The 12,239-nt window shown below is 43.0% G+C and overlaps 3 protein-coding genes across 6 annotated transcripts in view; 1 reads left to right on the top strand and 2 right to left on the bottom strand.

The window, feature by feature from the left end:
* The window catches only part of uts2r2 (urotensin-2 receptor 2), a 36,723-nt gene extending 33,152 nt beyond the window's left edge, over positions 1 to 3,571 (bottom strand). Inside the window, exons 1-2 of the mRNA XM_056297203.1 lie at positions 3,422 to 3,571; positions 2,876 to 3,102 (exon numbers count right to left, since the gene is read on the bottom strand). Of these exons, the coding sequence (XP_056153178.1) occupies positions 2,876 to 3,102; positions 3,422 to 3,489 (295 nt within the window). The 5' untranslated portion in view covers positions 3,490 to 3,571. The remainder of the gene's footprint in view (positions 1 to 2,875; positions 3,103 to 3,421) is intronic.
* Positions 3,572 to 3,842: 271 nt separating this feature from the next.
* hexdc (hexosaminidase (glycosyl hydrolase family 20, catalytic domain) containing) lies at positions 3,843 to 9,468 on the top strand. 3 transcript variants are annotated; one of them, XM_056297137.1, is made up of 12 exons: positions 3,843 to 3,998; positions 4,109 to 4,249; positions 4,790 to 4,905; positions 5,283 to 5,370; positions 5,480 to 5,644; positions 6,588 to 6,771; positions 6,883 to 6,954; positions 7,616 to 7,814; positions 8,139 to 8,300; positions 8,411 to 8,518; positions 8,691 to 8,780; positions 8,901 to 9,468. In XM_056297137.1, the coding sequence occupies exons 2-12, from the start codon at positions 4,163 to 4,165 to the stop codon at positions 9,100 to 9,102; spliced, it is 1,473 nt and encodes a 490-aa protein (XP_056153112.1). In that variant the 5' UTR covers positions 3,843 to 3,998; positions 4,109 to 4,162; the 3' UTR covers positions 9,103 to 9,468. The 3 variants fall into 3 exon arrangements, with proteins under 3 accessions (XP_056153112.1, XP_056153111.1, XP_056153113.1); XM_056297136.1 differs by having other exon boundaries at positions 4,074 to 4,249; XM_056297138.1 differs by lacking the exon at positions 5,480 to 5,644 and having other exon boundaries at positions 4,074 to 4,249.
* Positions 9,469 to 9,616: 148 nt separating this feature from the next.
* On the bottom strand, positions 9,617 to 12,061 carry LOC130127479 (cytochrome b-245 chaperone 1 homolog). 2 transcript variants are annotated; one of them, XM_056297139.1, is made up of 6 exons: positions 11,959 to 12,061; positions 11,325 to 11,412; positions 11,105 to 11,146; positions 10,826 to 10,996; positions 10,558 to 10,702; positions 9,617 to 10,430 (listed from the first exon to the last, which is right to left on the bottom strand). In XM_056297139.1, exons 2-6 carry the CDS (start codon positions 11,410 to 11,412, stop codon positions 10,277 to 10,279), a joined length of 600 nt encoding a protein of 199 aa, XP_056153114.1. In that variant the 5' UTR covers positions 11,959 to 12,061; the 3' UTR covers positions 9,617 to 10,276. The 2 variants fall into 2 exon arrangements, with proteins under 2 accessions (XP_056153114.1, XP_056153115.1); XM_056297140.1 differs by having other exon boundaries at positions 11,325 to 11,498; positions 11,959 to 12,046.
* Between the last annotated feature and the right edge of the window lie 178 nt (positions 12,062 to 12,239).

Below are 12,239 nucleotides of genomic sequence, written 5' to 3'. Positions count from 1 at the left end.
AGCGAGCAAATTCTAAACGGTGCAGAGGTTAACACTGCATCAACAGAAATCAATATAATCACTCCAAAGTGAATGTTGGTGCTATCTGAGCAATGAACAGACAGGTAAATAATATCCAACAACATGCCACATGCAGAAAAATCCTCCCCAACAGTAGCATAACAATAGAATAGAATAGAATAGGCAGCTATGTTGCACTTTACGCGCTATTGAGCCAACTTAGGGTGACACTGCATGAGGCAAATAAGGCAAAATGATAAAGGAATAACAATCAAAGTGTCACATAGCAACATCCTGTCACAAACTGGGTTTGTTAAAAAGTGTGATGGCTATAGGGACAAATGACTTGATAAAGGGTTCTGCGGTACACTCTGGTTGCTGCAGTCTGTTATACTGAAGGAGCTCAGCTGCTTCATCAGCATGTCATGGAGATGATGGGAGGTGTTGCTCTTGATGGCTGGTAGTTTTTAGGCCCTATCTATCATGCTCCTTTTCTCTACCATTTCTCTGGTGAATTTAGGCCCAGTACAACTCACCTCACCTCTGTGAAGAGTTTGCTCAGCCCTTTTTGATGTTGTAGCCCCAACGCACAACAGCAAAAGCTAAGACTTTAAAAATCAGACAAAAGTATTGTACAGAACCTCAGAGTTAACAGCTCATTTCAGTTTATTTTCCAGGCGCTCTCCCCAAATACGTATCGGCGCCATCGATCCACAGATCTGCCCCTTCCATAGTCACGAGTCAAGAAGGTTTTATACGGGGTGACACATGGTTTAAGTGCCCAGATTTGGACACAAAAAACGTCAGAATGTTGCGTCTACTGCTCAGTCTTGTCATGTGGATGACTTCACGTCTGCAAGCTATACACCAATACAATACTGGCCTGAAAATTTAGTAGGGGTGGGGAGAGGGGATTGATTCAGTGTAAAATCATGAACCTTAGCGTGACAATTTTAATATCGCTGCATTGCCCCAGAATCGCATTTGTTGAAGCACAATGAAGAGATGTTATAAGGAGGTTTGATGTCATAATTTCTACATCTCTGTATTTGAATTTAAATAGTTTGATCATTTACTCAGGGAAGTATAGCAATGTTTTAAGCGTTTGTATAACACAATGCTGAAAATAAATGCATATTGTTGTGAATTTTCTTTGAATTGTTGCAGTTTTTACATTTTACTGTAAATAAGAGGGGGTGGAGCCTCAAAAATCCCAATATCAAATCCCAATATTTATTATATTGTGATATTTAAAAAAAAATCACAATATGTATTGAAAGGAAACTAGATTGTAGCTCGATACATGTTTTTTCTAGCTAAGAAGAAGGGATGATGGGTATACAGAAGAGGTGACAAAGAGGCGCACAAAGAGAAAATAACAGACAGTTCAAGGTGAGTAGTTTGCAACTTTACCCCGAGTCTCGTATTAGTCTATTGTCCATGAAAATTCATTGCTCAAGGCCTGAATCCCAACTATGTTGACTTGAGATGTAGGATTCTTACCATTCCAAAGGGTTATTAGGATATGTTATCACTATTTACAATAATAGCAATTCATATTTACCATTCTTTTCAAACTATAAGCTTTTGCCACATTTATTTCTTCCATTACAAAAGAGGGCAAGCAGAGATTAGTTGGGTCTCATCCACAATTCTTTGATGTTTCCGCAGACTACACAACTGTAACTTTTAAATTAACAGGATTTGAGTACATTCATCCTATTTCTATGGAACTTTAGATGTCCAATTACTTAGATTTACAATTTCTAATCCCCCTTGAGCTTCATATGTGAGTTGGAGTACCATCCTGAATCCCACAGATGCCTGGTAACTGCTCAAAATTTTAATTTATTAGTTAGGACTGGGCTACTATGTCTCTCCACTAGAGAGCACTCCACATTCAGGAAGACAGCTACATATTTGATTAGTGGTGGGTGTAATTTTAGGAGACCAGCACCATGGATGAAGGGTTTCTGCGTTAATGCACCAAAATAACACATTTCCTTTTACTCAATTTGCAATTTACAATTTCATTAAACAGACACTTTCATCCAAAGCGACGTACATCTGAGAGTTAATACAACACAAGCAAGGATCTAGTCAGGAGGCGACAATACAAGTAAGTGTCAAAAAAACTAGGTTCAAGGCCGACAGGACATAGGCGTCAACAGGCAGTGCACAAAGGCAATGCAGGCCAATATATTCAGGCCAATTTTACTGTTTGAAAACAATTTAAAGAACAACATAATGCACAATGCTTTTAATTCTTAGTTGGACAAGTCCTCAAATTACTTTTGCACCTCATTCCGCCGCAAACATAGTTGCAACAGTAAGAGTGCATAGATCATATGGCTGATTAGAGAAATTGTAATTACTGAGTTGTGTTTGCACTACAGAAATATATTGAAGAAAAACATATGTGGGAAAATATTCTACAGATTTGCAAAATTTTCTGCATTCATTCACACACTGACCCGCTTATTTGTAAATCTTCTCTGTGACTTCAAATGTATTGATACTGGTGGGTGAATATTTTCTTTAATGTGAATGTAAATTCAATTGTGCAAGCTCTCGGGCGTTTTACCACTAAAATACTTCCAATGAATGGTGGAACCAAAGTTTGATGGCATATGGGCTGCAGAATAGCCTTATTCTGTTTAAAAATCCAAAATCTCAAACTTTATGACTGGCCTGTTCCATGTAAAGCTTATCTTTATGTTCTCATTACCTGAAACTGATACACTAAAGTTAACCCATGACTGAGAATGATGCCACCGGACACTGAAGTTAGGACATAGGCTGGCAAGACCTTATCTAGATCATGTTTACAAATCAGAAGTGGATGTTGATTGTATGAAACAGACTGGATACTCACCAGGGTACCGTTTTAAGTTGTCGTAGTCGTCAGAGCACTGGACGGTGTAGACTCTGGGGTCAGGAGCGACCAGCTCACGTTGTCTGACGAGTGTCTCTGTGATCTCACTGTTCCCTGAGGTTACAAATAGCCAGGTAGCCGTCCCACATACTCCCAGACACCCCAACAGCAGGAGCAGGGGCCCGCGGGACCCTCTCCACCCCGATCCGTGCCGCAGGGCATTGCCCCTGAGAAGCAGAGATAGGATGTGGACTATTGGTGACTGTTGTTAGGAGGATCAGCTGATCTTTTTACCCTGAGGTAAATTCAAAGTGATCTGTAACATTATTCTTTATTCATTAACCCAGCTGACAAACTAGTCTTGTACCTTACTACCAGTATTATTGTAATTAGAGCAGTTTCAACCACACTACCTGAAATCGATCAAAACAACATACAGAAATGAGTAGAAACAATTAAAACGCTCAGATTAAGGGGGTACCAGTGTGTGACTGACACTGATGCACACATCCTACTCAACCCGGTCCCTCTCCCCGCTTAACTTACCTTTTGATTTTCTTCTCTATTCCGTTTGTATCCGGAGCTTTCGGATTGCCTCGTCGTTGTACCGTCATTTCAAGACAGAACGTTTGCCACGGAGCATTTAGCACAAAGCCACGAGAAATAAAAGGCGACTCCGTGTGTAAACACACCCACCGAGCGGCCTGCGTAAACTCCTGCCGTTACTTCCTGAGTGCTGCGAGTCCCTTTATTTGATTGGCTGCCATAAAAGAAACCAGTGTTTTCATTGGACTACCTCATCGAATCAAAAACGATCACGCGTAGCTCCATCGCTCTGTTGTTTCAGACTAATTTAATCGACCGCCGCGTTTTCATTGGACTACCTCATCGAATCAAAAACGATCACGCGTAGATCCATCGCTCTGTTGTTTCAGACTAATTTAATCAACCGCCGAAATCACGATGACGTCCCACCGGATCGACTGAAAGCGTTATGATGTGTGAGCCGTAATAGTGGCTGTGTGCGATGTCATCTAACTCGCTATAACGCTGCGAGTATTGTGTAAGAAATAATATAGTTTCAGTGACCTTAAACGCTTCGCCAGAGGACTCTAAATTCCTGGTGAGTAAAACAAATCCTCTTGTAGAAGATGTTCCGAAGATTATACACCAACTTGCACCACGGTTTGTTTTGCAGGGACTGCATACGTTTTATGTTTTGCATATTATAAGACAATAAGGTGTGGAAGATAAACCACCTGCTGCCCGTGGAAGCGCTGACCAAGAATGAAGTTTTCACCATGGCCGCAAGGACAGAAACTAGTTCACCTGGATCTGAAAGGGGCCCCTCCAAGAATTGAATACCTTCACAAGGTAAGGACAGCCATGACTGACCCACCTGGTATGTTTACACGCAACATTTATTTGTCTCTTGGTTGTGTTGATAATGTTCGATATAAGTGGATAGTATAGTATAGTATATAAATATATAGTTGGGGAGTGCAGCACCCCAGCCACAAAATGTTCACTTCGTTACGGTCTTGCAAACTGTACCGGAGCATCGAGGCCCGAACCAAAAGGCTTGAGTACAGCTTTCACGTACAAACTATGACTGTTGAACTCATAGACTCTGGACCCTTGCGCCCACACAGACACACACACACACACACACACACACACACACACACACACACACACACACACACACACACACACACACACACACACACACACACACACACACACACACATACACTTGTCTCTCTCTTTCTTTCTCTCTCTCTCAAAATGCACACTCCTCACTTTATTCTGCACTGTTCACTTTTTTGCTGTATCATTCCCGCACTATGTACATATACATTTTACACATTTATTACACACAAACTTGATCAAATATATGTCGTCAACCTTTAGCTGATCGACCTTTTCTCTCGGCTGGGAGCTGATGGCTTACTGGTCGAGTATGAGGACATGTTTCCTTATGAAGGAGAGCTGAGCCTTCTGCAAGCCACCGCCCATCCTGCTTACAGGTCGAGTACAATAACACACACCAGACGTTGTTAATCCCCCTGTTAATCAGTGTTATCTTTAGTAGTGCCCATTTCCACTTTTATATGCACATCTGACAGGTGTGTGTGTGTGTGTGTGTGTGGGTGAGAGAGAGAGAGAGAGAGAGAGAGAGAGAGAGAGAGAGAGAGAGAGAGAGAGAGAGTAAGCATTGTTTATACACACTTGCTGACTCAACTATGTGAATAGATCCTGTAATAAAACTATAAACCTTAGCTTGACACAGTATCAATTTCCTGTGCATAATGAAGCTAATGCCAATATTAAAAAATGAGTTACCATGAATACAGAAATGAAGCAGGCCCAGTCATGATGACTGTTATCTTTTTCATGTCTGCAGTCGTGAGGAGGTTCTGTGTATTCAGGACGTTGCCAGATCCAGGGGGCTGGAGGTTATTCCTCTGGTGCAGACGTTTGGACACATGGAGGTGGGACAAGTACCTAGCCTACAGTCCACTTCACCACTTTTACTGTTTTATTTATTTCAGCACCCCCCCCTTTTCTCTTCCCTTCCCTTTTTTCTTCCTCTTTTTGTAGTTTGTGTTGAAGCATAAGTCTCTGTGGGGTCTGAGGGAAGTTGGGCACTGCCTAGGTACCCTAAATCCACATAAAGAGCAGAGTGTAAGTCTGGTGATGGAGATGCTGAGGCAGGTGGTGGAGCTCCATCCAGGCCTACACACACTCCACATTGGAGCAGATGAAGTGAGGACATTTATTTTATCTATTTGTTTATGTATAATGGCGACTACAGTATGCCACAAGCGTTGGTAAAGTGTGACTGACAAAGTCCTGTATTTTGTAGATGTGTGTTTCCAATATTTAAATATGCAGGGGCATCTTTCTTTGGATGTTGAATTAAGTATTAAGTACAGAGCAGACAGAGTACTCATTTTTAAACTCAAGAAGAAAATTGTGGGGTGTCCGGGTAGCGTGGCAGTCTATTCCGTTGCTTACTAACACGGGGATCGCCAGTTCGAATCCCCGTGTTACCTGCGGCTTGGTCGGGCAGATACAATTGGCTGTGTCTGCAGGTGGAAAGCCGGATTTGGGTATGTGTCCTGGCTGCTGCATTAGCACCTCCTCTGGTCGGTTGGGGCACCTATTCGGGGGGTAGGGGAACTGGGGGGAATAGCGTGATCCTCCCATGCGCTACATCCCCCTGGCGAAACTCCTCACTGTCAGGTGAAAAGAAGTGGCTGGCGACTCCACATATATCGGAGGAGGCATGTGGTAGTCTGCAGCCCTCCCCGGATCGGCAGAGGGGGTGGAGCAGTGACTGGGACAGCTGAGAAGAGTAGGGTAATTGGCGGGATACAATTGGGGAGGAAAAAAAGGGGGGGGGTCCCCAAAAAGAAGAAAATTGTGGGAGCTGTCTGGAAATTAGTTATTTTCTGTGAGATAAAGTCCACATCACAAACATAAAAAAGTAGACTGAAAATTACTTTCACAATTGCTGTAACCTGGGATGAAGCCTCGTAGCACATAGGCATAAAGGAAGGAAGTCTGCAGTGCTTATTTTGCTGACTTGTTGATGTCTCAGTGATGTTTAAGAGTAGTGTTGGAAAAAGAAATTGGACTCAAAGTTGATTTTCTGGTCCTTTTGTTGTGCAGCCATAATTTCTTACGGCCCACATTCATTCCTCAGGTATATTTATTGGGGGAGGGGGAGGAGTCAAAACATTGGTTGGCCTCATCGGGTCACACGGTGGAGCAACTTTTCCTCAGTCATGTGACCAGGGTGGCCAAAGCCATCAAGGAGATGTGGCCTCAGCTCAACATTGTCATGTGGGACGACATGATGAGAGAGATGAGCCATGACACACTGAAAGGTGTGTGTGTGTGTGTGTGAATGAGGGCTTTAGCTGAGATGGTGTCAAGGTATGTCTGAAATACAGTATTCATTACTGTTTTTTTTCTTCTTTGTTTTGTCCATATGACAGCTAGTGGTTTAGTAGGACTCGTTCAGCCCATGTTGTGGGATTACAACCCTGATCTGGATGTGGATAAAGCAGGTAGGAAACATGGCAAGACATTTTTAGAATATGAGTTATCGAGGGCATCTGGGTAGCGTAGCAGTCTATTCCATTGCCTACCAACATGGGGATCAGTGGTTCGAATCCCCGTGTTACCTCCAGCTTGGTCGGGCATCCCTACAGACACAATTGGCCGTGTCTGCGGGTGGGAAGCCGGATGTGGGTATGTGTCCTGGTCGCTGCACTAGCGCCTCCTCTGGTCAGTCGGGGCGCCTGTTCGGGGGGAAGGGGGAATTGGGGGGGAATAGCGTGATCCTCCCATGCGCTACGTCCCCCTAGTGAAACGCCTCACTGTCAGGTGAAAAGAAGCCACTGGCGACGCCACATGTATTGGAGGAGGCATGTGGTAGTCTGCAGCCCTCCCTGGGTCAGCAGAGAGGGTGGTGCAGAGATCGGGATGGCTCGGAAGAGTGGGGTGATTGGCTGGATACAACTGGGGAGGAAAAAGGGGGTGGGGGGTCCAAAAAAAAAAAGAACATGAGTTATCATTGTAACAGAAAAGACATTAGAGAGCATATTGATGCCAACACATTATTGATTTAGAACTCAATATTTATTGCACTTAAATGTGAACCTGAATAATGTGAGTGTGGTGTATGTCGACAGTGCTGTACATTGATTTTACAACTATCTCCCCCAGTGTCGCTGCTGGAGAAGTACTGTCATGCCGGCCTGCCAGACCTGTGGGCAGCCAGCTCTTTTAAAGGCTCAACCAGTGTTCACACCAGTGTGACCAGTACACAGAGACATGTGGACAACCACCTGCAATGGCTGAAGGTGGCAGCTGCAGTCTCCCCTGGTGTACGGCTGCAGGGCATTGCACTCACTGGCTGGCAGAAGTAAATGAAATTCCCTTGGTTATAGTTGATTTTTCCTAGAATGACTACAATTCGAAATATTAGCCTTTTTTTTTAACTCATGCTTCTAGCGTTTGTAATGAAATCAAGGAGACGCCAACAGGATTTCTGTTGACAATAACGTACATTCATTTTACAACTGCCACTTACAGTGTCTCTACCAGAGAAGTTCTCTAGTGCCAGAGTGCTGTCGTTTTTTTTTTTAAACGGATACCATCAACAGCAGTCCTGTATGTCTAGTCCTGTACAATGACTGTACAACTTTTACCTGATTCGTTTGTGGTTACATTGTCATCCCATCGCCAGGTATGACCATCTGTCAGTGCTGTGTGAGTTGATGCCTGTGGCTTTGCCATCCTTGGCGGCCTGTCTCAAGGCCATCAACCATGGACAATTCAACCCCGAGGATCATATCAAGGTGATGGAGAGCCTGGGTATTTCCTCTGTGGAGGTGGAGGCCATGGAGAGGTGAGAAGCACAATTCTCATGTGGCTTAACAGTTTTGTTAGATATTTGGCCATTGTCAACGTTAAAGTTGTGTATCTTCAACCTACCTGGATATTGGATATTGTTCCCAGGACCTCTGAAGGTGAGTCATTGTTTCCGGGGAGGAAGCTTGCTGAACTGATCGTGGACCTCACATCACTGCTGAACTCAGAGGACCTTCGCTATTATGAAAACAGCATGTGAGTTACAACCAATGATTGCAGTCTCACTTTCAGGGCTTCGTGTAGCCACAAACATACTGCAGGTAGCCAAAATCCTCATTTGTAAAGTCAACTTAGACAACTGCGCTGTTTTTACATGGAAAACGGTGCATCTTACTGACAAATTAGTTTTGCATTTGTGTATCTTAAGGGTCGTCCGCGGATGGCTGACCCCCTACCACAGACAGAGGAAGATAGTCAACCCCCTTATGACCATGCAGATTCAGAGTCACGCAACTATGTAAGCACAAATCATTCGGATTCCTCTTTCTTTGCATTTGTATCTATATATTTTTTTAAAAATTTCTAATTGTCCCTCACAAAATTCTACTCGTATCCCCCCCCCCCATACACCTCTCAGGCTTTTGACTTTGCTGAAGCAGAAGGTGGAGGCGGTAAGGGAGGAGATGTTGCGCCTTTACCCAGACTCCACTGCTCAGGAGTGGATAGGACAACACGTGGAACCTGTAGTGGCCCCTCTGCAGAGGATCACACAGGATATCGGAGAGTGTCTGCTGGAAATGATGCCGCAGACTTGCTTGCCATCATCAGTCCAACAATGAAGCGGACCCCACAGACAAGACTGGGAGAATGAGCTGGACAGGACTGGTTTCTGCTGAGGAATGTTTTTTGGTGTTGTGTCCTTGCTGTTGTATGTTTTCCTCCAGTTTTTCCCCCCCATCCTATTCAAATGCACTCCAATTCAACCGTGTGAAAAATCCCAGCAGCTACATTATGGCATTCTCTTAATTTGCAAACGGCATTGCAGTAGAAGGGTGGCTTTATTTTTGATTCTGTTCCTCAGCAACTGCAAACTGATAGAATTATGACAAAAAGACCCGTTTTACATAGAAAACGCTTTAATTTAACTTCTGCAAATGTATCAAGGTTAAAAACAATACAATAAAAAAGCCATCAGAAAAAAGAAATTATTTCACTGTTTCTCTTCTAAACAGCTCACATTCACATTTACCAGCATCTAATGACAGAGCCATGATTTCTTATTAATATGAAAAAGGTTTTCCTGAGGTTTATCTTTGGTTTACAAAAAAAAGGGAAAAACTTTATATGTTTAGAACCAAATTACAATAAAAGTATTTTACCCTTCACACATAAATCATTCTGAACGGTGTCATGAAAACACCTAATGCTTTATTATGGTCTAGTCGCATGCATACATTTGGATCTTGGGTTTGCTGAGTAAACATGCAAAAAGGAATATAAACGGGGTGGTCCACAATAAAACCACTGGTATTTTCACAACTGTGGGGCAACCTGAGTGCCTTCAAATGCCTTTACCACATAAACACATTACAGAACAGTAGGAAGGCACAGTAACTATGTACTCCAGATGAAACTCACACAGTAATTATGTCAAGAATGCTTCTTTCTTACAAATAATGCCCACTCATTAAGCTCAACGTGAGCAGCGGATTCAGTGGCCATCTCAATGCTGTGATTAAATTATCAAACAGTCTTAACGTTTCCAATTTCCATAGACGGATGTATCATATAGATATGAAAACGCGGGTAGAGGTTTGTAAGGCATACAGATGAACGACTACAGAGTCGCTAAAAAGGACAGAGTATCTTTGTTTCTTGAGCACACCTGCGAACAGCATTCATTTTAAGATCCAGGTAGACTTCATCCCTGATGTAACAACAGCAAATGCTTGAACACCCTCTAATATACCTGACAATGCAATAGCCTAGATGCCATCAGCTAAAAAAAAAAAATCAATCCTCTTCCTCTTGCGAGTCACTGGTTTGGTCGAAATAGTTTTCCTCCTCTTCCTCCTCATACTCTGCCTCTTCCTCCTGCTGCCAGCGTCGCTGTAGCTCCTCCAGCTCCAGGAAGCGCTTCAGCAATGTGGCCACTGCCTCCACATCACTGATGTATTACAAGGAGAAAGCATGACAGAAACAAAGAGTTATTGGCAATGTCTCTGGAACTGATAAAACATTTTTTCCCCCATATTTTCCCCACCTTCACCAGACTACAAGGTGTCATGTTTTACCCGTGTCCTCCCAGAGTGGCGGCCTGGGTAAGAGGGTAGGAAAAGCCTGAGGCCAGTTGCAGCACCAGTACATGGCCCCTCCCCAAATAGCGAACCCTCTCCTCTTGGATGGACACATCACACAGAGTTCTCAGGTCCAATACCACTTAGAGAGCAGAAAAAGAGCAACTAAATGTTTGACTCTAGATTTGTTATTTGTGAATATGTAATGTCGTTTGTTTGTTTTTTTAAATTATAGCCTTACAAACCATCTTACTATAGTTATTACCTTTTTCTTGACCTTTTCTCCACAAGGTCAGAATAAGGGCATACAGACTAAAGGTCTTGATCTCAATCAGGTTCTTGGTTTTGTCAAACACAGCCTCTTCCCATTCATCCATGTTTTGCATGGCCACAAACAGACAGCCGGTCACATAGAAAAGCTTCCAGAGGATGCTGTCTGTAGGTTTGGCAGAGAATGCATATTTGTCAAACATGGATCGGAATAGTGATGGCAAGAAGAGATGGTAGATTTGTCAGACGATGATTGTACATGGAGATTGTGTACCTGAGCTGTAGTATGCGGCTGCCAATCCCACAGATGCTATACCTGATATTAAAATGAAAAATTACTTATTTTTCTTTCATAGAAATGAGTTTATATCATATAAGTAGTAATAACAGTCATACAAATAACAGCAGCAGTGTACACCGTTTCAAATTCAGCAGTGACGATATGTACTTGGAAGTCTTTCTCTCAGACATACTCACTCCCTTCATACACTCACCAACAAGAAGAGACCAGGAGCGGATCCCTGGGGATCTTTTGAGATGGAGCAGAGTGGAGCTCTGCGTCTCGACTGTCATGTAGCCCATCTGATAAGAAGAGGTCCAATTTGTGAAATCAGCAATGGATGTTCACGAGAATAGATCACTTCAATATGGACCAGGAGGAAGGACAGCTGTTCCAAGTAATCAAGACAAATATACTTGCATAACTTTAAATCACGATTTAGTCCCAGTGGGCTTTACAATCACAATTACATTCTTTGAAATGCATGACACTCTCTATTCTGTACCCCTCAATTCGGATTAGGAAACACTCCACCGGCAAGCAACTAGGTCAGTGTGTGTGAGCTGAAGTGGAAATGAATAAGCACGAATCGGTTTTCCAAGTTACAACTTGAATCGTGATGTGTAGATGGAAAACTCAACTACTGTAGATTTGGTAGAAAGTAAAGCAGCTGCTACCCGCAATTTGTTTTCAACAGCTTTGATTTAAGCACCACTATTAATCAGCAGAAACCCGGTGAGAATGACAGATGTATGTACTGTAAGCTAACAGAAGACTTCTCCTTTCAGACAACTGCATCACGTGGGCTGTTAAATGATATCTAAACTGGTCTATTCTGTACCACTTACCTTACAACCTTCAGATGGTTTTTACGGATAAACGCTGCCGTTTCAACTCGTCAGAGAACCATGAGTATTAGGATGCACGACAAGGAAGTGCAAACCATTTTGCTGCGGGCAAATGTGTGCAGAGAGCGTTACTTCCTTCCTGGATACGACGACTCTGATTGGATAATGGGAGGTTTATCCTTCCGGATACCGCCGGCGCCAATAACCTATATCTATTTTGTCTCTGTGCTGCCGCATTGTTCGTAATATTGATTCTGATCATATGTAATTCATTAAAATAA

Source organism: Lampris incognitus, chromosome 17 (genome assembly GCF_029633865.1).
Source record: "Lampris incognitus isolate fLamInc1 chromosome 17, fLamInc1.hap2, whole genome shotgun sequence".
Lineage (NCBI taxonomy): Eukaryota > Metazoa > Chordata > Actinopteri > Lampriformes > Lampridae > Lampris > Lampris incognitus.
The sequence above is the reverse complement of the archived record's forward strand: the minus strand, read 5'-3'. Positions and strand labels throughout refer to the sequence as shown.